This window comes from Globicephala melas, chromosome 8 (genome assembly GCF_963455315.2).
Source record: "Globicephala melas chromosome 8, mGloMel1.2, whole genome shotgun sequence".
NCBI classification, from domain to species: domain Eukaryota; kingdom Metazoa; phylum Chordata; class Mammalia; order Artiodactyla; family Delphinidae; genus Globicephala; species Globicephala melas.
In genome coordinates, this window is record NC_083321.1 from 6834532 (window position 1) to 6860847 (window position 26316).

General features: G+C 61.1%; 4 protein-coding genes across 8 annotated transcripts; 1 reads left to right on the plus strand and 3 right to left on the minus strand.

The window, feature by feature from the left end:
- Nucleotides 1-1255: 1255 nt before the first annotated feature.
- Nucleotides 1256-4197, plus strand: KCNK7 (potassium two pore domain channel subfamily K member 7). The gene is made up of 3 exons (XM_030833611.2): nt 1256-1595; nt 3288-3686; nt 3930-4197. The coding sequence occupies exons 1-3, from the start codon at nt 1256-1258 to the stop codon at nt 4133-4135; spliced, it is 945 nt and encodes a 314-aa protein (XP_030689471.2). The 3' UTR covers nt 4136-4197.
- Nucleotides 4198-4525: 328 nt separating this feature from the next.
- On the minus strand, nt 4526-20367 carry EHBP1L1 (EH domain binding protein 1 like 1). Of its 5 annotated transcripts, XM_030833595.2 has the most exons (20): nt 20036-20367; nt 17548-17605; nt 17241-17336; nt 16829-16882; nt 16571-16749; nt 16350-16492; nt 15754-15822; nt 15504-15666; nt 14593-15337; nt 13207-13389; nt 12590-12747; nt 12448-12496; nt 11317-12012; nt 7088-7133; nt 6912-6967; nt 6692-6815; nt 6305-6404; nt 5380-5453; nt 5183-5297; nt 4526-5048 (listed from the first exon to the last, which is right to left on the minus strand). In XM_030833595.2, the coding sequence occupies exons 1-20, from the start codon at nt 20137-20139 to the stop codon at nt 4949-4951; spliced, it is 3312 nt and encodes a 1103-aa protein (XP_030689455.2). In that variant the 5' UTR covers nt 20140-20367; the 3' UTR covers nt 4526-4948. The 5 variants fall into 5 exon arrangements, with proteins under 5 accessions (XP_030689455.2, XP_030689458.2, XP_030689451.2 ...); XM_030833598.2 differs by lacking the exon at nt 13207-13389 and having other exon boundaries at nt 15073-15337; XM_030833591.2 differs by having other exon boundaries at nt 13207-15337.
- Nucleotides 20368-22362: 1995 nt separating this feature from the next.
- Nucleotides 22363-23880, minus strand: FAM89B (family with sequence similarity 89 member B). Its single transcript, XM_030833616.3, has 2 exons — nt 23573-23880; nt 22363-23176 (listed from the first exon to the last, which is right to left on the minus strand). The coding sequence occupies exons 1-2, from the start codon at nt 23870-23872 to the stop codon at nt 22898-22900; spliced, it is 579 nt and encodes a 192-aa protein (XP_030689476.2). The 5' UTR covers nt 23873-23880; the 3' UTR covers nt 22363-22897.
- Nucleotides 23881-24773: 893 nt separating this feature from the next.
- On the minus strand, nt 24774-26093 carry ZNRD2 (zinc ribbon domain containing 2). The gene is made up of 4 exons (XM_030833614.2): nt 25980-26093; nt 25732-25883; nt 25515-25599; nt 24774-25120 (listed from the first exon to the last, which is right to left on the minus strand). Exons 1-4 carry the CDS (start codon nt 25996-25998, stop codon nt 24777-24779), a joined length of 600 nt encoding a protein of 199 aa, XP_030689474.1. The 5' UTR covers nt 25999-26093; the 3' UTR covers nt 24774-24776.
- Between the last annotated feature and the right edge of the window lie 223 nt (nt 26094-26316).

A 26316-nucleotide genomic window follows, 5' to 3' on the forward strand; every position in this document is an offset into this window, starting at 1 on the left:
TCCTTAAGGCCCAGGAACAACATCACCTCCCCTGGGATGCCCTCCCAGCTATGCTGCTCCCACCCCAGGCAGCTCGCTGAACTCAGGAGCCCACAGCCCTCCGGGTGGCATCTTGGTGGTTTGTCCTGGGTTTGTTTCTATCCCGTGGTCTGGATACAAGAGGGGGCCCCCACCCTGACACCCGGCTCCACTCAAGCTTCTCTTAATGCCATGGGGTTCTGCGGACTACCCCTCCCACACCACGCCCTACGGCAGGGGACCCTGGGCTCAGCCCCTCCATGGTTTATGGGAGGCGGGGTCCAGGCTCCCTCTCCCCGTCCCCTGCGCACTCCATGGCAGCCAGACCTACTGTGACTCCAGTGTTTACCAGGGTGGGGACTCAGGAGGGCTGGGCATGAAGGGTTCTCAGGAAGCACTGAGAGTGGAGGGAGCATCATCTGTCCAGGGAGCTCCGGGCATCCTCCACTCCTGTCCTCGCCTCGCCACCCTGCCCCACCTGCCCTCTCCCACTCCACAGCCCAGGCCGCCACCTTTCCATCCGGGATGCCTGCACTAGCCCCCTCCATAGGTCCCCTGAGCCACATGTCCTCAAGGCCCTGTGTCCTGACCCCCAACTCCGCCCCACCCCAGCAGGCCTCTGTTTTTCTCACCACCCTAGCTCTTTCCCACCTGGCCTGGCCTCTTCTCTTCCCCAGCTGAAATGCCGCTCCTCAGAGGAGCGTTCCAGGTGATGCTCCCCCGGAACTCTCCCCCAACACCCGGGGCGTTTCCTTCAGGGAGCTTGTGATGATGTGAACTTGTCCTGCGTCCTTGCCAACAGGCTTCTTGTGGGAACACCAGGAGGGCAGGGACCTGGTCTGTCCTCTCCCCTAACGTCCTCTGGGTCCGGGCACCTGCTGAGCGGGTGAATGGGGTCTGTGACTGAGTGAGCTCATCCCTGAATAAACCACCACGGTGTGACTGGGAGCCGGTCAAGTTACCTCTCGGGGTCTCGCCTTCCTCCATCCCGCCCCGGACCACCCACCACCCGACCACCCAGCTTTGGCGAACTGGGCAAAAAACTTCTTGCCCCAGAAATGGGGAGGAGTTATCCAGCTCACCTCCTCGCCTCACCCTCCCAGCCCCACTCACCCCAGCTGCTCTCCCAGGCTTCCCTCCCTCGCCAGCCACCCACGCTGCACCTCCTCCCAGCCCCACCCTGCCCGGCCCCTCCCAGGTGCCTGTGGTGGAGCAGTCGGCTCCCAGGGCACCTCTGATGGACTCTGGGCGGCACACCATGGGGGCTCTGAGGCCCTGGCCCCGATACGGGCTACTGGTTGTGGCCCACCTGCTAGCCCTGGGACTTGGGGCTGCAGTGCTCCAGGCCCTGGAGGGGCCTCCAGCACTCCAGCTCCAGGCCAACCTCAGGGCCGAGCTGGCCACTTTCCAGGCGGAGTACAGGGCCTGCCTGCCACCCAGGGCACTGGAAGAGCTGCTGGGCACCGCCCTGGCAGCCCAGGCCCACGGGGTTTCCAGCCTGGGCAATGGCTCCCAGGCCGGGAACTGGGATCTGCCCTCAGCCCTACTCTTCACTGCCAGCCTCCTCACCACCACAGGTAAGGCCGCCAGGAGGCCGGGCAGGAAGGGGCGCTTGAGGCCATTGCTACCTGGGGTCCCTGGGGGTGCAGCCCTTCCCCCAGCCCCAAAGTGCTAGACAGAGCCCAGGCCTTATTAGGCCTGTCATCACAGCTGGGGCTCCCCACACCAACACACCCCAACTAGTGCCTCAACTTCAACTGCCAGAAGGGGTGTGGGCTCCTCAGTCCCACCCCCAGGCACCCTTTGAGACCCAGGAGAGGTGCCCAGACCCTACGGGCCTGAGGCAAGACTGGGAACATGAATTATGGGATGGATTCTTGGATGGAGGGAAATGGAGTGAACCCAAGGGATACAGGACCACCATCCCAGAAGGAGTGTGAGGGAAGGCTCCCGGGGGAGGAAGTCCCCATGAGATGGTAGTCAAGGCAAGAGGGCACAGAGATAGACACGAAGGAATTCCTGGCAGAGGGAACAGCATGTGTGAAGGCCCAGAGGAATAAAGCAATGGGACCCACAGCCCTGGAGGGATTTGTCCTGCAAAGTGTCTGAATATTTTTTAAAGGCCATTTTCCATCTTTTTAAAAAATTTATTTATTTTTGGCTGCGTTGGATCTTCGTTGGCCGTGCGCAGGCTTTCTCTAATTGCAGCGAGCGGGGGCTACTCTTCATTGTGGGGCGCAGGCTTCTCACTGCGGTGGCTTCTCTTGCTGCAGAGCACGGGCTCTAGGCGTGTGAGCTTCAGTAGTTGTGGCACGTGGGCTCAGTAGCTCTGGCTCACGGGCTCTAGAGCACAGGCTCAGTAGTTGTGGTGCATGGGCTTAGTTGCTCCGCAGCATGTGGGATCTTCCCAGACCAGGGCTCAAACCTGTGTCCCCTGCATTGGCAGGAGGACTCTTAACCATTGAGCCACCAGGGAAGCCCCATTTTCTATCTTCTTTTGGAAAAATTGGGAAACCTATTTGCACTGAGCCAGAATCCTTGTGGAGTAGAACAGGGCCTGCCCTGGGGGCAGAGCACATGCTCTCCAGCCCACCCCAGTCCCCACCACTCCCTTTTGTCTTACTTCTGACTCCTCTAGGTATTTGTGTTTACAGCCCTGGACCAGCCGACCCTGTTCCCCCAGCATGCCCCGATCTTTCACCTCTCCCTGCCTTTGCACACACTTTTCCAGCCTTGAATGCCTTCTCTCATGTGCGCTGCCTCTTTTGCAGCCCTTCGTGTCAGGTGTCCTGATTGTTTTTCCTGCCTGCCTTCCCCACTGGAGCCTGGGCAGACTCTGATTCCAGCACAAGGCCTGGCACCCAGGATAACTTGATATACCTTTGGGGAATGAAAGAAGGGGTAACATTTCACCTGGTGGGTTTGGAAGTGGGAGTCAAGGGCAGAGGGGAGGAATCTCTCAGGAAGCCAGGCTGCCTTGGGGTAGGACAGCAGCTCTCAGAACTGTCCCAGCTACAAGAGGCCTGAGGGGACTGTCTCTTTTAATCCTTTCTTGTTCCAGAAAATAAAAGAGTGGCCCGGAGAGGTTAAGGGACTTGAGTAAGACCCCAAGTGAATGAAGAGCAGAGCCAGACAGAGCCCCTGCCTGAACAGTTCCAGCAATCTCAGCCACCAGAGGGCAGCCTTCTACCGGAGGGAGGCTGGAGGAAGTGGGTACCTGGCAGGCATCCCACTCAGGTGCTCATTACCCTTGTCTCTCTCCTCTCCAGGTTATGGCCACATGGCCCCACTATCGGCAGGTGGAAAGGCCTTCTGTGTGGTCTACACGGCCCTGGGGCTGCCAGCCTCCTTAGCACTTGTGGCTGCACTGCGCCACTGCCTGCTGCCTCTGCTCAGCCGCCCGGGTGCCTGGGTAGCCATCCATTGGCAGCTGACGCCGGCCAGGGCTGCGCTACTGCAGGCATCTGGGCTGGGCCTGCTAGTGGCTGGTATCTTCGTGCTGCTGCCAGCACTGGTGCTGTGGGGTCTGCTGGGCGACTGCAGCCTGCTGGAGGCCATCTACTTCTGCTTCAGCTCACTCAGCACCATCGGCCTGGGGGAACTGCTGCCTGGCCATGACAATGGCCTGCATCCAGTGTTCTACTACCTTGGCCAGTTCGCACTTCTGGGTGAGTCCAGCTGCCAAGGAGCGTGACAGGGAGGAGAGGAGGGAAGAGGAGCCTGGACTACAACTCCCATAAGCCACTGGGGAGGCTGAGCCTCACGGGTTGGAAGGACCCTGCCCCAGGGCAGGGTGTGGGAGGTTTAGTTCGAAGTGCTAAGAGAATTGTGAGGGCTGGTCACTTGCTGGGAGGGGAGTGGGGAGCATCCTCAGCACCCTGAGCGCTGCCCTAGTAACCTCTCCTCCCCAGGGTACTTGCTCCTGGGGCTCCTGGCCATGCTGCTGACCGTGGAGACATTCTTGGAGCTGCCCCAGGTCCGTGCCATGGTGAAGTTCTTCAGGTCCAGGGGCCCTCTGAACGCTGAGGACGAAGGTGGCATCCTAGGCCAGGATGAACTGGCTCTGAGCACCCTGCCACCCTCAGCAGCAGCCCCAGAACGGGCCCCAGCTTGCTGACAGATGTCAGTGATGGAGTTGAGCTCCTTTCAGGTGGAGAAGCCTGAGGAGGAAGCCATCGGGAGTGGCTGGGGAAGCCTCTGGGGGTGGGAGGGGAAGGGATGGATGTGAGGACCTCAGGGAATGTGTTAATAAAAAATAAAACGGGCAACACCGCCGACTGTTTTCGTCTCCTTTCGAAATGGGACTTCCCTACAGTGATCAACAACCCAAACCCCATCACCCTTCGAAGGCAGAGTTCAAGCCTCTGGTCTCGCCTCCTCCAGCATCTGAGAACCTCAACTCCACACAGCCCCAGTAAGGATCGCAGACAATCTTATCCGCCGAGACCCCACCCCCTTCCGTCTATTGAAAGCCCCAGTCGTCCTGAGAAAGCCCCGGAGCACTGGCTTGGCCTTTTCTAACTTTATTGCTCGCGAGGAACAGGAAGAAGGGGGAGGGCGGGGATGTGGCAGTTCAAGAGCCGTCCCTCTCCCTCGGTGCTGGCCGGCCGGGTCCTGCCCTCGGGGAGGGGCTCTGGGGGGCGTGCCTGGGACCCCCCAGCCCACCACGAACACACGCACACACACTCACACGGACTAATAAATACGCCCGGGCGGCGCGGCCGCCCAGCCGCCCCTGTCCGTCGGGGCCTGAAGGGCCGCGCGTCCCCTCCTGGTAAAGGGTGACGACGGCCCCTACTGGCCACGCGCGGCATCGGGGAGGGTCCGGTCCTCCGGAGCGCAGGCCCGAAGCGGCGACCGGGCGCGACGGGGAGAAAAGCTGCGGTCTGGACGGACCGGGAGGGGCGAAAACGTCCGGGCCCTCGCGGCCTCAGCTCAGCACACAGAGTTCGCGCCGGCTCAGCTGCCGGCTCAGCTTGCGGCGCCGCTGCTCCAGGCCGCGCTCCAGGCGCTCGTCCTCCTCCAGGGCTCTGGGAGGGAACGGGTTCAAGTCAGCCCCAGCGTCGGGCCCCACAGGCAGGCCACCCCCGGGGTCCAGACCGAGCACGCCTCCGAGAGCCCCCCTGGAGCCTCCCAGCTCCCAGCGCATCCCGGCCCCACTCACGTCCGCTCCTTCTGGTCCAGGTTCCGGACCAGCTCGTCGCGCTGGTTCACCAGCGACACCAGCTCCTCCAGCAGGAGCTGCTCCCGGTGGTGCTGCGCGGCCGTTTTCAACCGGTCTGAGGACAGAGGAGGCTGAGGGTCAGGAGGCGCCAGCCCCTGCCCGGTCCTGGTCCCCGGCCCCCGGGCCCCATCTCCCACCTTCAATGGCCAACATGGCCCGTAGCTCCCGGCTCAGCAGCTCGAACCTCCGCTCTAAGTCCTGCTCTTCGATGCTGGGGGGGGGGGGGGGTGCCAGGTCAGGGAGAGAGGAATGGCAGGGAGCGCCCAGGGTTCGGACCGCTCCCTGGCACCCCCGCCCCCCACCTCACCGCCAGTTCCCATAGATGGCTGGACGGAGGTCAGAGCTATACCCTAGTCCCAGCTTGGAATCATCTCTTCTGTTTTTGGTTTTTGGGCAGCATGCGGGATCTTAGTTCCCTCAACAGGGATCAGACCCCGGCCCGGCCCGCTCCAGTGGAAGCACGGAGTCCTAACCACTGGACCGCTAGGGAAGTCCCTCTTGTTTCAACTGTTCCCCAGCTGCTGGGAGTTTATATCGTCTCCTCCCCTCATCCCACCCCCTTTTCAACAAATAAGAAACCCAGAAGGATTATTCAGATGGATATTATTCATAAGCAGCAAGTATTGGACTAAAATTATTCTGAAAAATGACCCAAGATGTAAAAGGGAGGCAAAACCACTTCCACCACGCAGGGCTATAAAGGCCATGAAGCCCAGAACTGCTCCTGAGCCCACTCAGGAAAGCAGCTCAGCTGTCTCTCAGGCTCAGTGTTCCTTCCTGTAAAGGAACAGGGTCCAACTGGGGCACTCAGCACTGACCTGCCACATTTTTCTTTGGGCCTCGATTTTCTTATTCATAAAAACAGTACCAATTTAAGAAGTATACATTTTATACAGGAAATTATGGAAAAAATTAAGATGGTTGAGCAATTTCTTCAAAAAAAAAATTCAGAGAAAGAAGGGAGCAGTGAACAGTTCTAATTAGAGTAGTTAAGATTCCATCTGCTCTGCCGGCCCTGGGTGGGCAGGGGTGGGGCCTGGACAGGGAAGCACCAACACTCACAGCAGCTGCAGCTGGTCCTGCCTCCGGATGAGAGCGTTCTTCTTGTTGACCAGTGTGAACCACTCCTGGATCAGTACCTCCTCCTGCAGCCTGTTGGCACCTGAATCGGGCCAGGGCAGTCACCAGGCCTGCCACTGACCCCTGTGTCAGCAGCAGGGAGGCTGGGGGTGGGGGATGGTGTCTGCTCCCTTGTGGCATCTCAGAAACCTGAGCTGTGCGCCTCCAGCAAGCTGCTTCCCGGCCGGGGGGCCTCAGGGTGCCCGGCTGTAAATGGGGAGATGACCCCAGCCTTGTCTCCTCCCACTCCTCCCAGGGTCAGAAAGAGCTGCAGGGTGGGGTAGCCGTGGTGGCACGTGCTGGGGTGTGGACTCCAGATGCCCGCCCCACCTGATTCCATGAGGCTCCTCAGCTGCGTCTCCACCTCGGCCGCCCGCCCATCTATCTGCCTCTGTTCCTGCTCCAGGGCCTGTAGCTCTGCGCACACATACTGACTTGTGTCCTGGAACCGTTGCTGGGGTGGAAAGCGGGGGCAAGGGACAGGGTGGGCTGAGCCCAAGCCCTGCCTAGGAAGCCCACCCATCACTCCTCCCACCTCAGCCCTCCTTACCAGCCCAGCCTCCTCTGCTGGGCTTGGGGGTAGCTCCTCCGATGGGGGACTCCCACCTGTGGACAGATACCAGGCTAAGGCACCCCCAACTGACATCTGTCCCCAGAAGGTCCCCAGCTCAGGATCTGTGAGCAGCCTGAGTTCAGCTGAGTCGCCACCCCTTCAAAACTACTCACCAGGGGCCTGCTGTGGGGCAGGGCTGGGGTCAGGGCTCACGACTTCCTGTGGAGGAGGAGGCCAGTAAGGGCTTGGAGGGGCTCCCCAACAGCCCGCCCTGGGGCCAGCCGGAGCCCCACTCACACAGGGGAGGGGGGACCTCAGTTCCAGGCCCTGCAGCTTGGAGGTCCTGCATGCACAGAACTCCACGCCCATCCCTTCTGGGGAAGCACCTCCTAGAGCAAAGGCCTTCACCACGCCTGGCCCTGTGGTCCTGGGCCAGTCCCCTCCCATTGGCCGAGCCTCGCAGTCCTCGTTCCTGGGGCCTCACAGGGCTTTTCTGAGTCGGGGGTGAAAGGCTGTGAGGGGCCCAGCTGGGGCCTCTCCTTCCCCCTTCTGCCCCCTCCCCCATGAATCTCCCTCAGGTCACCTCAGACTCTGTCACCTAGTGCCAGCATCCCCATCATGGCCAGGGCCCCGCTCAGTGACACTGAGCTGAGCTGACGTGGCAACCAGTACCTCCGTCTCCTGGCCAAACGGGGCACCCTCCCACCTTCTCAGTCCCCACACCTAGAGAATGCTGTGCCCGCCGAATAACACTTGGAACAGAACAGGCAGCTGCACCTACCAATTTCAGCCGGGAAGGGCAGCGCTGGCCCCTCATGTGCCCCGCCCCTGGCAACTTGCTGGCACTGTCAGCCCTGGGGGCCCCCAAGTTTCAGCTCAGCTAATAGCCAGGCCCCCTTGATGGCTCCTGCTCTGGCCACCTTTCCAGGTCGCGAGGTGGGGAGAAAGTATTGAGCCACCCCCACCCTGCAACTCTGAAAGTGTTGAGTCCACCCCACCCTGCAACTCTGAGAGGCAGCCCTGGACGTCCCCTGCTCAGGGGCCCTCCTCTCTGGCCTGGGTAGGTGGCGGCCTCTTCACCAGCCTCCCCCCACGCCCTGCCTGCTGACTTTACCCTCAAGCCACAACTGAAGGGTCTCCCTAAACCTTCGCCCCCGATGGTGTCACTCTCTTCACACCCCCTCTCAGCTCCCAGCCTCGTTGCCACGGCCTGGTGGCAGATCCAGCCTCAACTCCTACTGCCCCGGGCCCCACCCAGATGCCACCCTCCGGGCCCAGTGGTGGACTTTCGCTTCCCCAAATTGTTTCCTCAGCCTGGAGCGGGCTCTGTCTTGGGCAGCTGGACGCCAACTCAACCTTCCTGACCCAGCTCGGCCCCACCTCCTCCAGGGGCCCCTTCACAGGGCTTTCTTCCTCCCTCCCTAACTATCAGGCCTCCTGAAGCCTCCCCGACTCCCACCCTAGCCCCCAGGGCCTCCCTCGTCACAGCTGTGGGTTACGCCTGTCTCCCTAAGCAGCAGCGGCCCCTGCAGACAGGTTGGGGTCCAGAGAATGCACTCAGGGCGCACCGGTTAACTGTAACGGCTGATTAAGCATCTATGCATTAAGCATCTATTTGTGTGTTGGGTGCTGTACGTGCATCGACTCATTTAGTTTTCCCAAGAACACTGTGAGGCGGGGAAGGTTACCATCCCCACTTTACAGATGAGGAAACAGAGGGTCAGAAATGACACTCAAACAGGGCCGGCCCAGGCCTAGGGCTGTCTAATCCAAAAGTTTGTTCCCAAGCTTGGCCACCAATTTGCTGTTTGCCTCTGGCCCAGTCACACGCACTGGGCCTGTGTCCTTGTACGTAAAGGACACAGGGCTCCAGAAAGACATCTGGGGAAAAACAGTCCCCCCCCTTTTTAAAAGAAAATTTTTTAACAGAGTACACTCAGGTTGGGGTACCCCTCTTTTTTGTTGTTTGCTTGTTTGTCTGTTTGTTTGTTTCGGCTGCACCGTGCGGCATGTGGGATCTTAGTTCCCCAATCAGGGATCGAACCCGGGCCCCCTGCAGTGGAAGTGCGGATTCTTAACTACTGGACTGCCAGGGAAGTCCCTCACAGTTCCCCTCTTTTGACAACACCCTGCAGGAGTACCTCAATGCCACTTTGCAAAAAGCTTTCATGTCTTTACTTCTCATCCTCAGGAAAAGAGCACAGAGAGATTAAGTGGCTCGTCCAAGGTCACACAGCCAGTTCATAGTGCTGGGCCCAGTAGAGGGCGCCATTTTAGAGTTCAGTGTCGGAACCGGGGTTCACACCAGTATCAACTCCCTTTATCTTTTCATATCCCTGAGCCTCAACATTCCCACCTGCAAAAGGGGGTAACTGTTCCTTCCTAGAAGGAGCAGTTGCTGAGGGGTTGAGGGGGCAGACCAGGCATGAAGCAAGTGCTCAACCAATAGGGCAGGCGGATGCAGGAGTGGAGAAGCCCCAACCTCAGCAGCAACTAAGCTTACTCATGGCAGCCTTGATGGGAATTCCAACGCTTCCTCATGTCTGACCCAAATTCCCCTTTCTACACCCTCATGTGTGGCCCCTCCTCCAGGAAGCCTTGCTGGGCCACAGCAGAGGCACCCTGCCCTCCTCATGGCATTGCTTCAGCCCTGCCCCAGCTTCAAGGCGACTGACTTCATCCCATCCAGGTCTCTGGGAGCTCGCAAGGCCAGGGGCAGGCCCTACGTCCTCCTACTGTACGCATGGGGGATGGGGGATGGGAGTGGCCAATGAGGAAGCATCCCCTCCAGCCCCATGGGTCATATATCTCCTGTGGGACAAGGGTTGGAGGGGGGCCTGGCTTGGAAGGACCAGATGCTGGGACTTGGGCCCAGAAAGATGGAGCCTCCTGTTTTAACATATAAAGAGCCATTGAGACACATTAAGGCAGCTTTGGCCAGAGGCCAACACAGGCCAGAAGAGCACAGTTCCTATGGGTGCCTCTAATGCCCTTCCTGTTTCTCATTCATAGGCTCAATGCTGCACCTCTGACCCTGCACTCAGGGGTCCTGCTCTCCAGGCCAGCCTCATCACCGCCTGCGGACCTTAAGGGAGGTGGCTGGCAGTTCCCTAAATGAGACCTGAGCTTTCCTGCTGCCACATTTTTACTTGTGAGGTCCCACCTCTTGAGAACCAGCCCTCCAATTCTTCACCTGGGAAAAGCTGCCCGTCTTATCAGCCTGGCTCAAGTGGCTGCTTCTTCCAAAAAGCCTCTCCCAATTTATTCCCTCTTTTCCTTAGAACTTAGGGGTCATGCCTGGACAGCTGAAGGCTTGAAGCAGCCTGACAGAGCTGCCCCTGCTGTCCAGGACGGTGCTGCTGGAAAGCCCATGGCCGGGACTTCAGTGGCTGTGAGTCCTTGAGCAAATCCCTGCCCTCTCTGGAACCATCTCCTCTTTAGGGAGACACCCTGAGAGGCTGAGACACCCTGGGAGGCTGACCTGAGACCTGCAAGGGATGGGGGAACATGGGCACCCAGCAGAGTCTCCCATCTCCAACTTTACATTATCAGAGAAGAGAGGAAACTGGTTTCCAGTGTCTGGAGTTAAGGATCCGAGTCAGAGTATCTTGGGGTTGGAAGGCCCTGGAGAGCTCCCTTGAGTATAGAAACCCTGTTCCCAGCTTACAGGAAAGTGGTGGCTGCCGGTAGACCCCGCGCCACCAGCAGGGAAAGAAACGCCCCAACCCACTTAACAGTCCATAAAGAGCGCTGACTACACGGAACCTTCTAGGAACTTCCTGCTACAGCCTGATTCCACTAACTGGTTGCCGTGCGTTAAAAATCACTAGCCTGCATCTTGGCCAAGGCTGGCAGCAAAAGCCAGCGGCAGGACTTCCCTGGTGGCGCAGTGGTTAAGAATCCACCTGCCAGGGTAGGGCACACAGGTTCGAGCCCAGGTCCAGGAAGATCCCACGTGCCACGTAGCAACTAAGCCCGTGCACCACAACTACTGAGCCTGCGCTCTAGAGCGCGCGAGCCACAACTACTGAAGTCCGTGCTCCGCAGCAGGAGAAGCCACCGCAATGAGAAGCCCGCGCACTGCTCCCACGCGCAGCAACAAAGACCCAACTCAGCCAAAAATAAATAAATAGACAAATTCATTTTAAAAAAAAAATTGGCGCCGGGTCGCCGGCCTGGGCACTGGCGCCCCCGCTGAGGAGTTGGCAGAGCTATCTCGTCCTCGAGCGGGACTTCCGCAGCACCGTTGCCTCAAATCAGACGCCTACCCGCATCTTGCAGAGGCCGGCCGCCCTGAAGCCACCGCCCCCCGCCCCGCGCCAGCCCTGCCCTTGGGGTCCCTCAAGACCCGCCCCTGATCTGCCCTGCTCCCCCGACCCCCGCGCCGCTGGAGGGCACTCACCGCCGCCGCTCCAGCAGCTCCCGCGGCTCCCGAGTCCGGGTCGTCCCCCGAGAAGGAGCTGCTGTTCCGCAGCCGCGAGCGCCTCTTCTTCAGCAGGTCAGCGTCGCGCACGTGGGAGAAGGAGCCGTGCGCGCGGGGCGGGGGCACGGGCCCGGCCTCCGCGTTGACCGACGGCCGCCGCAGCCTCACGCCGCCCGCGGCGCCCGGCGCCTCCATCCCGTTCACCAGCCCCTCTGTCGGGGGCACGGATGCCCGGGCTCCAGGGCCGTCTGCCGGGGCCTCCACGGAGCGCGGCTCCTGGGCGGCCTCGGCCCCGCGGTCCTTGGAGGCCGCCTCGGCCCCGCGGTCCTTGGAGGCCGCCTCGGCCCCGCGGTCCTTGGAGGCCGCCTCGGGGGCCGTCCCGTCCGCGCGGGTCCCGGCCTCCTGGGGCTCCTGGGCCCAGTGCTCGCGCAGCCGCTGCGCCAGGCCGCCGGTGTCCAGTTCGTCGGGCGGGCTCGACTGGGAGCTGGCCACGCGGTACGTGCCGGCGCCGCCGCCGCCCTCCAGCTGCACCAGCTGCAGCTCCTGCCCCGTGCAGAAGGCGCGGATCTGGCACAGGTACGTCATGACGATGAGCTTGTCGGGCACCGACAGCAGCACCATGTCCGCCGGCTCCAGAAGCCGCGACACGCCCAGGGCCGCGAAGCCATCAAAGGCCTAGGGACGGTGCGTTCGTTCGGGTCATCGGCGGCGGGTCAGCCAGCGACCCTGCCGCCCCGCCCCGGAACGACGAGGAGGTCCCTGCGACTGGCACGCCTGGGTTTGCCAACAACGCCTTCACCTTCCTATTGGGGGAAATCTAGCAACATGGCCCGCCCCTGCGTTACCCAGCAACTGCACACCAAACGGGGTGCTTTTGGGAAAAACCATCTGGTGGAAATATGCTTAAAAAAAACAAAGCTAAACTCAGGAAAACGAAAACTATAAAGACCAAAAGGGTAACTAAGTGGCAGAACTTCCAAAAGCCACAGCTGGGGCCATGAAGCCCACAGATTCCTCTCCTACACACAGAGGGGACAAGGAACTTAATCTTAGCTTAGGCCTGGCTCTGGATCCTCCTTCCCTCCAGGCACCACTCCCACCCTGTCTCACCTGCTTGTTGTTCTGTTTGATGTTGAGTGGGTCCAGGGAGGCAAAGTCGCTGCAGAGAGAGCACTGATCAGAGGCTGGATTCACACCACCCTCCCCTCCTGGCAGCCTCCCCCATTCATTTCCACTCCCTCTGGCAGCTCACATCTTGTCCGGGTGGAATCGGTGCAGGATGGCACAGAAGGCCAAGCCGTTGCGCCAGGATGTCGTGAAGTTGGTGATGCGGACGCCACGGTAGCCGGCGGTGACTTCCTGGCACCACTCCAGCAGGGACTGACTGAAGCTGACCGGGGCGGGTGGTGCCTGGGGACACAGGGATGGGCTTAGGGAATGTGGACGTGGGACTTGTGCCCTCTGCCCCTCGGGCACAAAACAGCTCCAGCTCTGGGTTTGCAGGAGTCACCACGGACCACTGGCCAGGGCCTTAGGGTCAGGCAAAAGGGTTTCCAGCTCCAGTGTTATCTACCAAGGTCACCTAAAAGGTCAGTGGCCCCCAGGCGATATCAGAGGCCCCCCAGCAGCCACACCTCAAGGTCAGCCCAGAAACTCAGCTTTCGGGGCATCCCGCTCCATGCAACCCAGGGAAGACAGGGCGGGGGAGCCAGGGCACCCTCGGAGAGGAGGGGGTGAGGGGCTCCTTGAAGCTGAGCTCCTGTCCCACCCCACCCCAGTCGGCCAGGTGGGTCCATGCAGAGCCGCCGTTAGCTCAGCCCAGGTTAGTGGGAAGCAGCAGACTGGGCCCTCGGCGGCCCCCATCCCTACCTGGCTGCCCGGCAGCCTCCTGTCCTCTTCAGGCTCCTCTGGGGAAAAGGCCCCCGAGGGCCTGGGCACCCCAGCCCCTGCCCCACTGGCCACCTGCGCCTCCATCAGGCTGGCCTCTGGGAGGTTTCCCTCAGCTTCTTTTCCCTTCTCGGTTCCTGAGACCCCAGCCTCTGCTTCCTGGGCCTCAAAAATACCAGATTGGTTCTCTGAAGCCCCCGAAACCTCCGTCTCTGCTTCCTCGGCCCCCCAAACCCCAGACATGGCCTCTGAAACTCTCAAAGTCCCAGCCTCCACCTCCTGGCCCCTCAAAACTATAGTTTCTGCCTCTGCTCCCTGGGACCCTAAAATTCCATGCTTTGTGACTGGGGCCCCTAAAGCCTCATATCTGAGGGTCTCCCAGAGTCCAGTCTCTGCCCTCTGGGCCCCAGAAGTCTGAGCCTTTGCCATTCTAGCCTCTGGCCCTGAGAACTGCGAATCTTCCACCTCTGTCTCCTGGGTCCCCAATGTCTCAGTCTCTGTCCCTGGGGCCCCTGAACCCCCTACCTCTGTCTCCTGGGTCCCCAATGTCTCAGTCTCTCTCCCTGGGGCCCCTGAACCCCCTACCTCTGTCTCCTGGGTCCCCAATGTCTCAGTCTCTGTCCCTGGGGCCCCTGAACCCCCAACCTCTGTCTCCTGGGTCCCCAGTGTCTCAGTCTCCATCCCTGGGACCCGTGAACCCCCAGCTGCCATCTCCTGGGTCTCCAGTATCTCAGCTTCTGCCGTCTCAGTCTCGATCCCTGGGACCTCAGAACCCCATAACTCTGTCTCCTGCATCCCTGTTATCTTAAATTTTATCTCTGAGACCCCTGAACACCCCATCTCTGTCTCCTGGGCCCCCAATATTTCAGATTCTGCTGTATCAGCTTCTATCTTCAGTACCCGTGAACCCCCAGATATCTCCTGGATCCCTAGTATCTCAATCTCTGATATCCTAGTCTTCGTCCCCAGAACTCCTGTACCCACAGCCTCTGTCTCCTGGGTCCCCAGTACCTCACACTCTGCCATCCCGGCCTCTGCCCCTGGGACCCCTAAAACGCTGACTTCTGTTTTCTGGGTCCCTAGTTCCTCAGACTCTGCCATCTCAGCAGCCTCTGACTCCAGGACCCCTGATCTCACTGCCTCTGTCTCCTGGGTCCCCAGTATCTCCACTTCTGCTGTCTCAGTCTCTATCTCGGGGAACCCTGACCCACCCACTTCTGTTCTCTGGGTCCCCAATAACTCTGATTCTGTCACACCAGTTTCTGTTCCCAGGTCCCTCAAATCCCCAGTTTCTACTTCCCGGACCCTCATATCCCTGGACATCACCCCCTGGTCAGCTGCTGGTGGGGCCCCCTGGTACTGGCTCACCTGGGGCCTGGCGCTTGCTGCTCCAGCAGAGGGGCCCTGCTCCAGGCCTGTCCCCCCAACACCAGGGGCTCCACCCCTCACCTCTGCACCCTCTCTCTCCTGGCCCGCAGCAGCCCTGGCCCCCTTGAGGTCACTGAGATGCCTGGATTGCCCTGCCGGCTCCGCTGGGGGTGGGCTCAGGATGGTGGGAGCCTCTTCCCTGGTCCTGACCCCTGTCCTCCCCTGAGAGCCCCTTGGAGGAGCCTCAGGAGTTCCCTTGAATCTTGCCTCAGATGTCACCCCTGTAGCCTCTGGTCCCTTAGTGTCCACATGTCTCACCTTTGACCTCTGCTCAGCATCCACCTGACCAACTTCTAAACTCTCTTCAGCCTCCCCAGCTCTGACCTCTGACCTCTTACTGTTCACCTCTCTGACTCCTGACCCATGCTCAGTGTCCACCCCACTAGCCTCTGGCCTGTCCCCAATGCCCCCCTCTTCAACCTTGGGTTTCTGCCCTTCCAAAGAGTTGCTGGAATCTCTGTCCTCAATGCCTGGGCCCAGCCCGGTTCCCTGGGCCTCTGTCCCTTTCTGAGGGCTTGCCCAGGCCTGGGTCTCCACAGCAGAATTCACGCCTGTTGGGGGAGCCCCTGAGGCGTTGGGGGCCTCATCTCTCCCTTGGGGGACTGGGGGCCAGGGGGCATCAGAGCCTTTCCGGAGCCGAGGGGCCGGGCTGGGGGCCGCGTCCTGGCCTGGCTGTCTTGAGGACCTGAGGAGAGAGCAGGAGGGTGCGTTGCAGGGGCTCGTTTGGGCCCCCGCTCTCAGCGCCCCCCACCTCTCAGATTGCTGGGACCCTGGAAAGGCAGGTTGGCAAGGGGTGTGCAACTTCTTCAGAGTAGACAGGGTGGGGTGCTGGGGCTGACCCCAAAGCTCACCTTGTCTCTGGTGGGGTTCCGGGGGGCCTTGGGGCCTTGGGCCCCACCTGGCCCCCTGCTACAGGAGCTGGTTCTGACCCCTGGCCCCGGCAGGCCCTGGCTGGGGGCGCAGGGGCACTCACAGGGGCTGGGCTGGTATCCTCGGCACTAGAAGGGCTGGCAGCTGGGGGGAAGGAAGGGGGATGCTGAGGCCTGGGCCCTGTGACTGGAGGTCCAGTCTCCACCGTCCCAACCCCAGCCTGGGCCTCACCTGCCTGCCGGGGCCGAAATCGGCCCTCTTCCTCCTCCTCACAGAGTGTCTTCAGCTCCCGAGAAGTATCTGGGGGTGGGGCGTTGGGGGCAGGTCAGCCCAGGGAAGGGCCCTGCAGGTCTGACCCCCTCCCCACAACTAGAATGCTGGGCCTACCTGGGAAACGCCCCAGCCTCAGGGAACCGCCCCGGCCTACGAGAAGAGACAGGCCCACAGGTGCAGAGGAAAAGAGAGACAGGACCAACAAGGACAGATGGAAAAAAAAGCCTTAACAAGCAAAAGGGAGGGACGAGGTTGGGTAGTGAGGGGTGGCAAGCCTGGACTGCAGCCCCTCTCTGCGCTTTTGGCCCAGCTGTCTCGGGGCAGGTACGTGGGCAGGGGTGAGGAGAGGGCCAGGGGCACAGGGAGGTACTGGAAACCCATTCTGCAGGACAATCAGGGCTGCTGGGCAGGTTGGGACCACCTGGCAATAGTGCGCTCCGACCACTGGGCGTGCACAAGCTGGCCCTGCCCCAAAAGAGCAAGTGGATTTTGGCCCGGGTCATCCTCCACCCTCCCTAGGTCTTGGCGATCTCAGTCCACAGCTGTGAGCCCACCTGGCTGGAGGACACGAACCCTCGCGTCCGGGCCCCCTGGGCCATTAGCATCCTCCTCATCGCTCTCAGCAAAGTCTTCCAAGTTGCCCACGTCACTAGGCTTCATGCTCATGAGGCTCGCAAGACTCTGCATGTCATCATCCCTGGGGGTCAGAGATCAGGGGTGAGGGCTACGGTCAGAGGTTATAGACTAGGGCCCAGGAGGGCAGTTGGACACTCACGTGGCGCGGCCCTCCCGCAGCAGCACCCCAGAGAGAGTGAGGCTCAGCTCGGCCTGCACCACCTTCACCGACTTGGGCTTCAGCCGCAGCCGCAGTGAGGCTTGGGCAGGCACAGGCCCTGCATGGCGGGCCAGGTCCACCTCGGCTGTGGCCAGCACCTTCCGCTGCCCCTTGGACTCCTGGGGGCAGGAAGAAGGAGCATCAGTGCTGCCCCAGAGTCCCCGAGACCCCAGGCTCCAGCCCGCCCCAGCCACTCACATTCTCAATAACAAACGTCCACTCTTTGGCCTCATACTGGTCCACGTGTGGGTCCTGGGAAAAGGGGGCACCGGTGAGTACAGAGGCTGCTGCGGCGGGGACAGGGCAGGGAGAAGAGCCTGTGCTGGCTCCGGAGGTGATTGTGTGGGGCCTTCACACATGTTGAGCCCTCCTGGCAGGTATGCTCCCGGCTTCTCCTGATCCCAGCTCTCTTCGTGTGGTGGCTAAATGCTACCTCCTCCAAGGAGACCTCCTGGGCCACTCACACTGAATAGGCCCCCTGCCATGATTCTTGGTCTCACCCCTCTGTTCTTTTCTATTTGGATGGATAACGCACCAGGGGCCTCCTGTGGCTGCCCAGGGTTGCAATCACTGGCTCATCCCCATCTGTGCAGGAGGGCTAGAGACTTACCCTGTATAGGGTCACAGAGATGTCCACATTCTCAGGTACCATCCACAACACGGTGCCCCGGTATGGGTTCTGGATGCCCGGCTGCCAGCTGTGGGCCTACAATGAGCAGTCTGAGTCCTCCCCCCAATCCTAACTCTCCCCCTCACCCCTTGCCCTTATCTCCAACCTTGACCCCATCTTTCTCTCCCTTCTATGGATTCTGATCTGAACCTGAACCTGACTCCACTCACCCCTCAGCCCTGACCCACTTACCCCCCCCAATTGGCCCCACCCCCAACCTGGACCCCCAGCTGACATCCTCCCTCACCTTGGAGCAGATGCGTCGGTTCCGCCGGGTCCACACTACCACCAGCTTATCCGGTTGCCTGGGAGGCGGAGCGGGGAGAGGGGGCTACTCAGTCAGGCCCACCCGGCCTTTCTATCTCCTCCAGTCTCCCTTCTGCCCACATCCCCCTCCCCCAGGACAGGGCCCAGACAGCCCCTTATCTGGGGCCACAGGGAGTAGGGTGGGGCTGCTGAGGCAGGGTGAGGCCTGGGCCAGAGGGCAAAGGCCTGTGGGTCAGCAGGAAGTATGAAGAAAGTCATACAGAGAGACAGGCACACACAGAGCCAAACAGAAACACAAGTACCCTGCAAGAAACACAGACTCAGAGACACAGAGAGACAGCCTCAGAGTAAAAGAAGCCCATTCACTCACAAATATTTGTAGAGTGCATACTATTACCCCAGCCCAATTTGGGGGCAGAGCCAAGCAAAGGAGAGGCAAGACCTTTCTGGGGCAGGGAATGGGTCATGTCAGGAGGGTCTGGAGAAGGAAGGCTCCAGGCAGAGAGGATGGCAAGTGCCAGGGTCCCAGGATGGGGGTGTGGGTGTAAGGTCGGGAGGGGAGGGCAGAGGTTGGGAAGTAGGCAGAGAGGCATAGGGTCAGCTTGTCATTCGATACCCTCCCAGGACCTTCCACGCCCAGCCCTTTGCTTTGCAGGGCCCCCGATTCTCGCAAGGGGCACCAGGGAAGACTTCTAGAAGGTGGCATCTAAGCCGAAACAGCATATGCCAGGGCAGACTCAGAGGAGAGGCAGAGATGTGGGGAGACAGAGACAAAGCGAGAGTGTCAGCTGCGCGGGGCCGAGTCCCAGACACGTGGCTGGGCCTGGAAGGAAGAGGGCCCCTTTGCGTTGGAGGGGCCGACTGCTGCCCAGGAGGGTGGGGATGGTTAGAGGATCATCAGGCAGATGGCAACGTAAGAGTCCTCCTTGCCTGTACCCTGTCCCTTGCCAGGACGCTCAGGTTCACCCAGCGCACTGCCCCTCTGGAGGCCGAGCCAGGATAACTGGCTCTCCTGTCAGCCTCTGAGGATGCCGAGACCCAGAGACGTTAGGGGCCAGGCAAGGGCACACAGCTGAGCCTAGAGCCCTCCAGCCTGGAGCCAAGTGCCTCTCCTGGACCCCAGACTGCAGGCGATGGCTAAGGGCAGCCATGGGGACTTCCCAGAAAGGGGAAGAAGACAGTGAGAGCCCAGGGAGGGCAGGGCCTGGCTAGGCAGCCTGACTCAGGCTGGGCACGCCCTCCTGGGGAGCCGTGACCTGGGCAGAGGCAGCTTCCTAGCCAGGGCTCCAGGCGAAAAAGCTCAGGAGGCCCTGCCCGCCGCCTGTGACTCAGACATGTTGACAGTGCCCACACCCTCAGCCACCTCTCCGGACCGTGCCCAGCGTCCCCCTGTCTTCACCCAGGATGCTGTGGCAGAAGGCAGAAGCCATAGGCCAGAGTTCAAGTTCCAGCCCTGTGCTGTGTTACCCCAGCCGGCCCGTCCTTTCTGGGCCTTGCTGAGTGGTGTGAACCACCCTCTGGCTGGCCCAGGCAACATCAGGGATATGACAGCTGCCCAAAGGACCCCAGGCCTCCTGCTCACTCCCCTCCCTTTGGACCCCCTGGTCCCTTCCTGTGCTTTCACTTGGGAGCCTAAATTTAGCCCCGCCTGGCGGCTGAGGCCCCCACAGCTGTGCCCTAATCCAGCCAGGGGAAGCTGACACTAGCAAGCACGTATATTTAGGCTGTGACGCAGGGGCCCAGGCAGCTGCGGGGGGGGGAATGTGAACGAGATGCCCCGGGTCCTTTGGCAGTCTGGGCTGGGGGGTCCTGCACCCCCTCACCTATCTCCCTGCACCCCACCACCTTGCCTTCCCCAGGCTCTCTCCTCCACGACCCACAACCTCCTAAGTCCTCAGGCCCTTTTAAGCTGCTCCCCGCCTCCCTCCTCATCCCTCCCAGCGCTCAGTTTCCCCTTTTAAGGATATTGTGGAGACGGATCCAGCCTCCCAGCGCCCACTCCGGCTGAAGGGGCGGGTGGTTCCTCTGGTTCAACAAATGGGCAGCGGAGGAAGGGGCAACAACATCCTTGTTCTGAGCTGGACTAGGGCCATGGTGTTTGCCGTCCCAGCCCCTCCACCCGAAGACCGGCAAAACTTGCTCCCTTTTCTGATGCCACCTTGAACCATCCCTCTGGCCAAAACCAGGAGGCCTCCCTTCCCTCAGCCCTGAGTGCAGTTGAGGCAAGTGTGGGCCCAGACAGATTCTCCGGTCGCAAGTCCTGCCCTCCGCTCCCCAAAGGCTGCCCACACCCTCAGCTCCGGGGATGCCACAGCTGCAGCGGCACTTCTCTGTGCCCGGGTCACCAGGGCCTAAGCTGGGGTAGGCGGCGTCTTTGGTCACTGGACTGGGGGCAGGATTCTCAGGCCCCAAGGCCGGATGGGGTCCCCGCCAGTCTGGGGAGTGCCCCAGGCCTCCCTCCCACTCACCATTTCTTGGTGCACTCCACCACCAGCTCGTGGTAACAGGCCACAAACTGGAACTTGGCGGCCCGCTTGCCCACGCGCTGCAAGCGCTTCCACACCGAGGTCATGGCCCTGCCGCCTCCGCCGCCCGTTCCTCAGACCCGGGGCTCCCGCTGGCCCGCGATCGCTGGCCTGGCCCAGGTCCCCATGGCCTCCGGGCTCCTATCGGCACCGCCCGCCCCGTCCGTGGGGAGGGGTCCGAGGCGCGGGACCCGGAGCCGCTCTTGCCGCCGCCGCCGCTGGGGCCCGCTGGGTGGTCTGGCTGCGTCGGCGGGGTCGTCCGGGGCGCGTCGTGTCGCTGGAGCACTGAGCGGCGAGCGCGCCGTTTCCTGGAGCTGCACCCCCGTCGGAAGGCGGGCGGGGCTCCGGCGGGGGGCGGGGGCCGGGGTGAGAGCGCGGGGGCGGGGCGGCCCGGCTTCCGGGGCCTCGCGCGGGAGGGAGAGAGAGGGGCGACGGGGGCGCCTGGACCGCAGCGCCCGCTTGTTGCGCGCCGAGGCGGTGTGGAGGCGTGGGCCGGGTGGGGGGCGCGCGGGCCGGGGCAGGGAGCCACCAGCAATTGGTACCGCCCTCGCGAGCCCTGCCCCGGCCGCCTCCCTTCCTGACCGCAGCCCTGGGAGGTACGTACTGGTGACCCCATTTCACAGGCTGGGGAAAGAGAGACCCAGAAAGGAGAAGAAACGTGAAGGATCACAGTGCGCTGAGCCAGAGCCAACTGGCCTCAACACTGGGGAGAGGCAGACTCCTGCTGCCACCCACGAATTAACCAGAGCAGGAAGGAGCAGGGTCAGCGGCCAACCCGGGTAGCCTTACCTGTGGGCAGCACCCACTTGCCAGTTTCAGAACCTGACTCTCCAGCTGTCAAGTGGGAAGGTGGTCCCAACATCCCACAAGCAGATGACTTCCAACAAGCGTGTGACCTTGGGCAAAGTACTAACGCTCTGAGCCTCAGTTTTCACCTCAGTGAAATAGGGATAATTATAGTTCCATCTTTTACAACATCATTGAGAATGAAAGCTTGGAAAGCATTAGTGTAGAACCTGGCTGATTTTGCCGGTTTTATTGAAATCCGTTATCATGGACGGGAGTGTGTGTGTGTTTACTCTCCCTCCCCTGGGAAGCCTGCCCCGGGGCGTTAACCGCTCTGTTCACACCTAGATTAGAGCCCTTATCGCCAGCCCGCCCGGCTGCCTGCTTGGTAATGAGCCGCTGCAGGTGTCAGGCGCAGAGTTACAAGAACTGCCATAGAGCAGCACATCAGCCTGTTCCGTCTGCCAGTGTGAACGCTCTGCTAGGTTTGTGAATGGACAGAAGCCTGGTCCTTGATAAATACTCGGTTTGAACAGGACGTCTGATCTGCCAGGAGTGTCAGTTGAGTTGCGTCCAGGAGGCATGGGGATGAGCAGCCGGTAAGCCTAAGTGCGCAACTTTGAGGTCCTCTCCTCTTCTCTTCGTTTCAGGAAGCTGTGGGGTGTTGTGCGTGTGTGTGGAAGCCTTAGCACCCACCATTCGCAAATGTTCAGGCTTCTTTGGGGGAGGGGAGGGAACCTGACACCGGGTTTAGCTCCTAGACCCAGCATCGCGGTTCTCCGTTTCCTCTGTAAGAGAAAGCCTTTTACATACAACCCTGAAGGTCCCAGGTGCTGTTGAGGGGAAGCCAGGCATAGAATGAGGGTGTTGACGCCGCTGGGAGTCTCATGCATCCAAGCCCAGAGGCTTGCCCCCATCTCCCCTCCGGGGCTTGTCTGGCCTCTGGGGAGGCCTGGAGCACTGCGACTTCACCCCCCTTCTGCCTCTGCAACTCTTTTCTCCCGCCTATAGGTCACTCATTCGTCCCAGGCCCTTCCAGGAGGCGCCCTCCCCTCTCTCGCCTAGGGCCCCTCGGCCCGGCCCGCCAGCCCAGGCCCACCCATTTCCTGTGCCGCCCCAACCCCGCTCCCACTCGGGGTGGAAAGTTTCTCTCCTCGAGAAGGGCGGCTCCTTCTCTTTCCTTCCCGGCCGGCCAGGAAAGCCCAAAGCGAGTGGGGAGGGGCGTTGAGCTCCAGGCCTCCGGCCAGAGAGGGGAAGTGACTCGCCCGCACTCACACAACCAACCGCGGGACCAAGCTGGGGCAGCTTGGAACGATCGGCAGATCGGCGACTCTGCCCGGGGAGCGAGGGTTCGCACCCTGGCACCGCCGAGCCTCTTCCAACTCGGGGTCTCGGGCACCACCTGCTGGCGGAGCGCGGGGCAGCACTTTACAGAATTACCGCTTATCTTCCCGCCCCTGAGCCAGGCAGTCAAAACACAACAATGCTGAGACAGTTATTTATTTATCTATGCGCCCAGGAGGCTGGCCCCTAAACTTAAATATCCAGCGCGGAGCCTTGGCCCTCCTGGCCGTGGGTGGTGCAGGAATGGGTCCTGGCGAGCCCTTGTCTAGGGCCGTGGAACCCAGGGACCAAAGGTGGGACGCCCCTGAGCCAGCAGCTGCCAATAGCAGCAAAAGGTGAAGAGACAGGAGCCAGGCACTCATCCCAGTCACAGAGGTGCCAAGGGAGTGCTAGATGCTTTGGACCCCACCGCCAGACTGAAGGTCGGCCAAGCTGGAGGAGTGAAGGTCCAGTGCCATGGGCAGAGGCTGTAGTGCAGGTACCTGCCCCAGTGCCAGCTAACCCAAGACAGGAGAGAGAGGGTAGGCAGTTTTGCTCCCAAGGGGCCCAGGCCTTGCCCTCCTCCTGTGAGGTGAGGTGGTATGGGGGAAAGCAGGCACTATAGTCTGAATACTTGCTGAGGGGTGAGTTTCTGAGCCTTTTGCATGGGTACATGCCCCCTACCACCCTAGCTCTTCAGAGACTGATGTGGAAGGCATCCTGCAGCCACTGGTCTCGGGCATTGTGCGTCTGGGGCACAGTGAGGGGTGGCGGGTCTGGGGGCAGGCTAGCATCAGGAGGCTCGTCATCATCAGATAGGCCAGCATCAGGTGGGTAGGAACTGTCTGAATGCAGGGAGGATGACAGGTCCTGGCACAGGCTCAAGTCTTGGCACAGGTGCTTATAGTCCTGGATCGACTCATACAGGCCCCACAGCTGGCACAGCAGGGACATGTCCAGCTGCCGCAGGCCCACCTGCAAAAGACTGAGAGTGGGCTGGGGTTGGGGTCGAAGCCACCCCCCTAGCCAGTCTTCCCAAGCACAGGTTTTTGTGGACATCAGATGCCACCTACAAGCTGTGAATCTGTAGGCAAAGCCACTGACCCTCATCTGCAAGATGGGGACAACAGTTATCTAGCAGAATAGAATGAAATAACACTAGTAAGGCATTTTAAAATACATAGTAACTATTACCATAAACGGTAACTAATTATTGTTACCATATCCCCTCTGACCCAACCGGCTTCTGCCAATCCTCTAGACCCAGATAGCGCGCTGCCTTATGTACTCCGCCCCGCCCCAGGACCCTCAAGCTCGCCGGCAGCCCCCATCACCCCGCAACGCCCAGCTGACCAAGGCAGGGCTACTCACCATCTCCTTGCGCAGCGCCGCTAGCGCCGAGTCGAGGTTAACAGGGCGACGCGGGCCGGGGGGACCCGCGGCAGTTCCCGCGTTGGCGGCGCCGGCGGCGTTACGGGGCCCGTCCGGTACGCGGGCGGCCCGGCTCAGCTCATCGTGGATGCGGCTGCGCTGGCTGTAGACGCGCTCCAGCTCCCTCCACGAGCCCCCGCTCGCGTTGAGAAGACCGCTGAGGCCGCGCGGTAACGGCGGAAGACCGGTCAGGGCGCAGCCCGCGCCGCTTGGCGCCTCGGCCGAAGGCAGCCCATTCATGGCCGGACCGGCAGAGGAGGATGCCGCCTCCTTCCCTCCAACGCTCCGCCCGGGCCGCCGCCCGCAGGCCCCGCACCCCGCGGCCCCGCCAGCCGAGCTCAGCCGCCGCCCGCAGGGAGTGCTTTGTTCCTACCCGATTCCTCCGACTCCGCCCCCTGCCCACCCCTCCGTGTGGGCAGGGCCTCTCTTAAAAGGGCAACGGCTGATGCGCCCACGTTGCCCCAGGTCGCAGAGAGCAGAGAACAGGCAATTGGCCACCAATAGAAGGGGAACAGGAAAAAGGGGTGAGGGAAGAGGGCAAAAGCGGAGCGTGCGGTTCTTTCGCGGTTCTCCACCCCCACACACAACACTTTATTTATTCTGCCTTATTATAACTCTCAAGGATCTAAAAAGGGGGGGGGTCAGGAGACTGAGGATAAGTGCATAATTGATCCCTAATTGACTGACACCCTGTCAGTATCTGAGTACCTGGTCTGGGCCTGAGGTGGGATAGGATGATGGTGTCGGGATGCTCGGGGGAAGGAGGGGAAGCTACCAAGGGGACTGGAACCCCAAATCTCACTCAAGGGTGGGGAATGAGCACTGGATGGCTGAGGAGGTTGCAGGGTTCCTTTAGAGAGCGACGCCTGTTTCTGCTTTTCAGGAGGCTGTGGCCTCCTCATCAGAATAAAAGTATCACATAGTCCTCTCCCGCCTCATCCTTTGAGTGGGGAAACTGAGCAGAAACAAGCCCAACTCATCTCTCAGGGCATCAAGGAGACCAGACTGTGACAGCATGAGAGGCCAAAAGTAGGAAAAAGACGAGCAGAGCTGGGGCTTACATGCACACTCAGAACCAAGAAAAGAAAAAATCACACAAGAGGAACAGCTGTTTTTCTACAGGGATTTTCTCAGGAGGGGTTCTTTAGTGTTGCAGCTGCTGCAGGCTGCGCAGAGCTTCAGCACAAGCCCGGATAAGGCTACACAGCTGGATGCTAGTCTCCAGGGAGGTGCTAGAGCCCAGCTCTGCTGAGGCCCAGGTCAGTTTCTGCAGGAGAGCCTCTTGTGTGCAGACCACGACATCTGCATTTGGAGGCACAGCAGGAGGGGGCGGCCCCTGGACTGCCTTGAGCCCTGCTGCAGCTCCCTCACAGTGCTCTGGACGGGGTACTGGGGGCTGAGGGGCAGGCCGAGAGCCCAAGGGGGGCTCCGAAGCAGAGGCGAGCTGGTGCTCCCGAGCTTGGGAGAGGGCAGCCTGGGCATTCAGAGCTAAAAGAGGAAAAAGCCGGTGGAATGGTCAGGATACCTGGCTCACCTCAGCCCTGAGCCACTTCCCTACTCTTTACTGTTCTGCTCTCTCTCTAGTTGAGATGTTTTCCCTGCCCCAGTATAAGGCAATTTATCCATTTTCTTCTTTGTATCAGAGTTATTTATGCCCTTGCTTCATCTCTCTCATCAGAACTATGCCTGATAAGCTAGACCCTCCATGATCTCTGGCACACGGTAGGTGCTTGGTGCTCTTACTGAATGAATGGTCCTTTCCAGAGCTGAAGGAGAAAGCAACTCACCCCCGCCTCACCCACAAATACCACTGTCACCTCCCACCTACTGTTCCTGAGCCTCTCTCACCACACTTCTTCACCAAGCACACTCGACACCTCACCCGGATTATCTTTGTCCACGTCTGAGTCGAGCTCCTGGCAAGCCACGCAGTAGATTTTCCGCTGTTTGTCTTGGAGGAGGATCGTCTAGGGGCCAGAAAGCACACGGGGCAGGGGTGAGACGCCGGGCGATGGGGTCCAGAGGGGAGCGCTGGTCAAGGGCCGTGTGGCCTGGTCCGCGGCCCCATCCTGGATCCCACGTCCCGAGTCTCTCCTCACCCCGCAGTCCGCGCACGTCTCGCCCAGCATGCGGTAACCACGCAGCAGGTAGTCGCCCATGAGCCGGGAGATGCGATCCTGCCGCTCCCGCCGCGCTTGCAGCACCTTCGTCTCCGCTTCGGTCGGGGGCTCCCAGGAAAAGTCGTCGACTTCTGGGGGAAGAGAGGCACAAGGGGCCGGGGGGTCTTGCCGAAGCAGGCTGCAGCCCGCAACCCGCAGCCACAAGCCCCCGCAGCCCAAGTCCTCACCAGAGCCGTTCAGGGCCATGTTACCGTTGTCGCCGCTAGACTCACCGGAAGTGACGCACAAGCCGCGCGCCTTCCGCTTGGCTCCGCCCCCTCCGTGTGGGGCCGAGGATGAGGGCGGAAATGACGCTCTGTGTGCTCCGACGTCGCGATGCCCAGAGTGGGGCGTGTCTGCCGCAGACTAGACCCTGTCCCATTGGTGCGCCCCTCGGTGGGAGCCTGTGGACAAGAACTTTCGACTGGCCGGGCCTCAGGAGGGGCGTCTCCGTGATAATGCAGCTCAAAGTCGCAGGGCCCGGAAGTGGCTGCTCAGAGTCGCTCTTCCTGCCTGCCGCGGAGG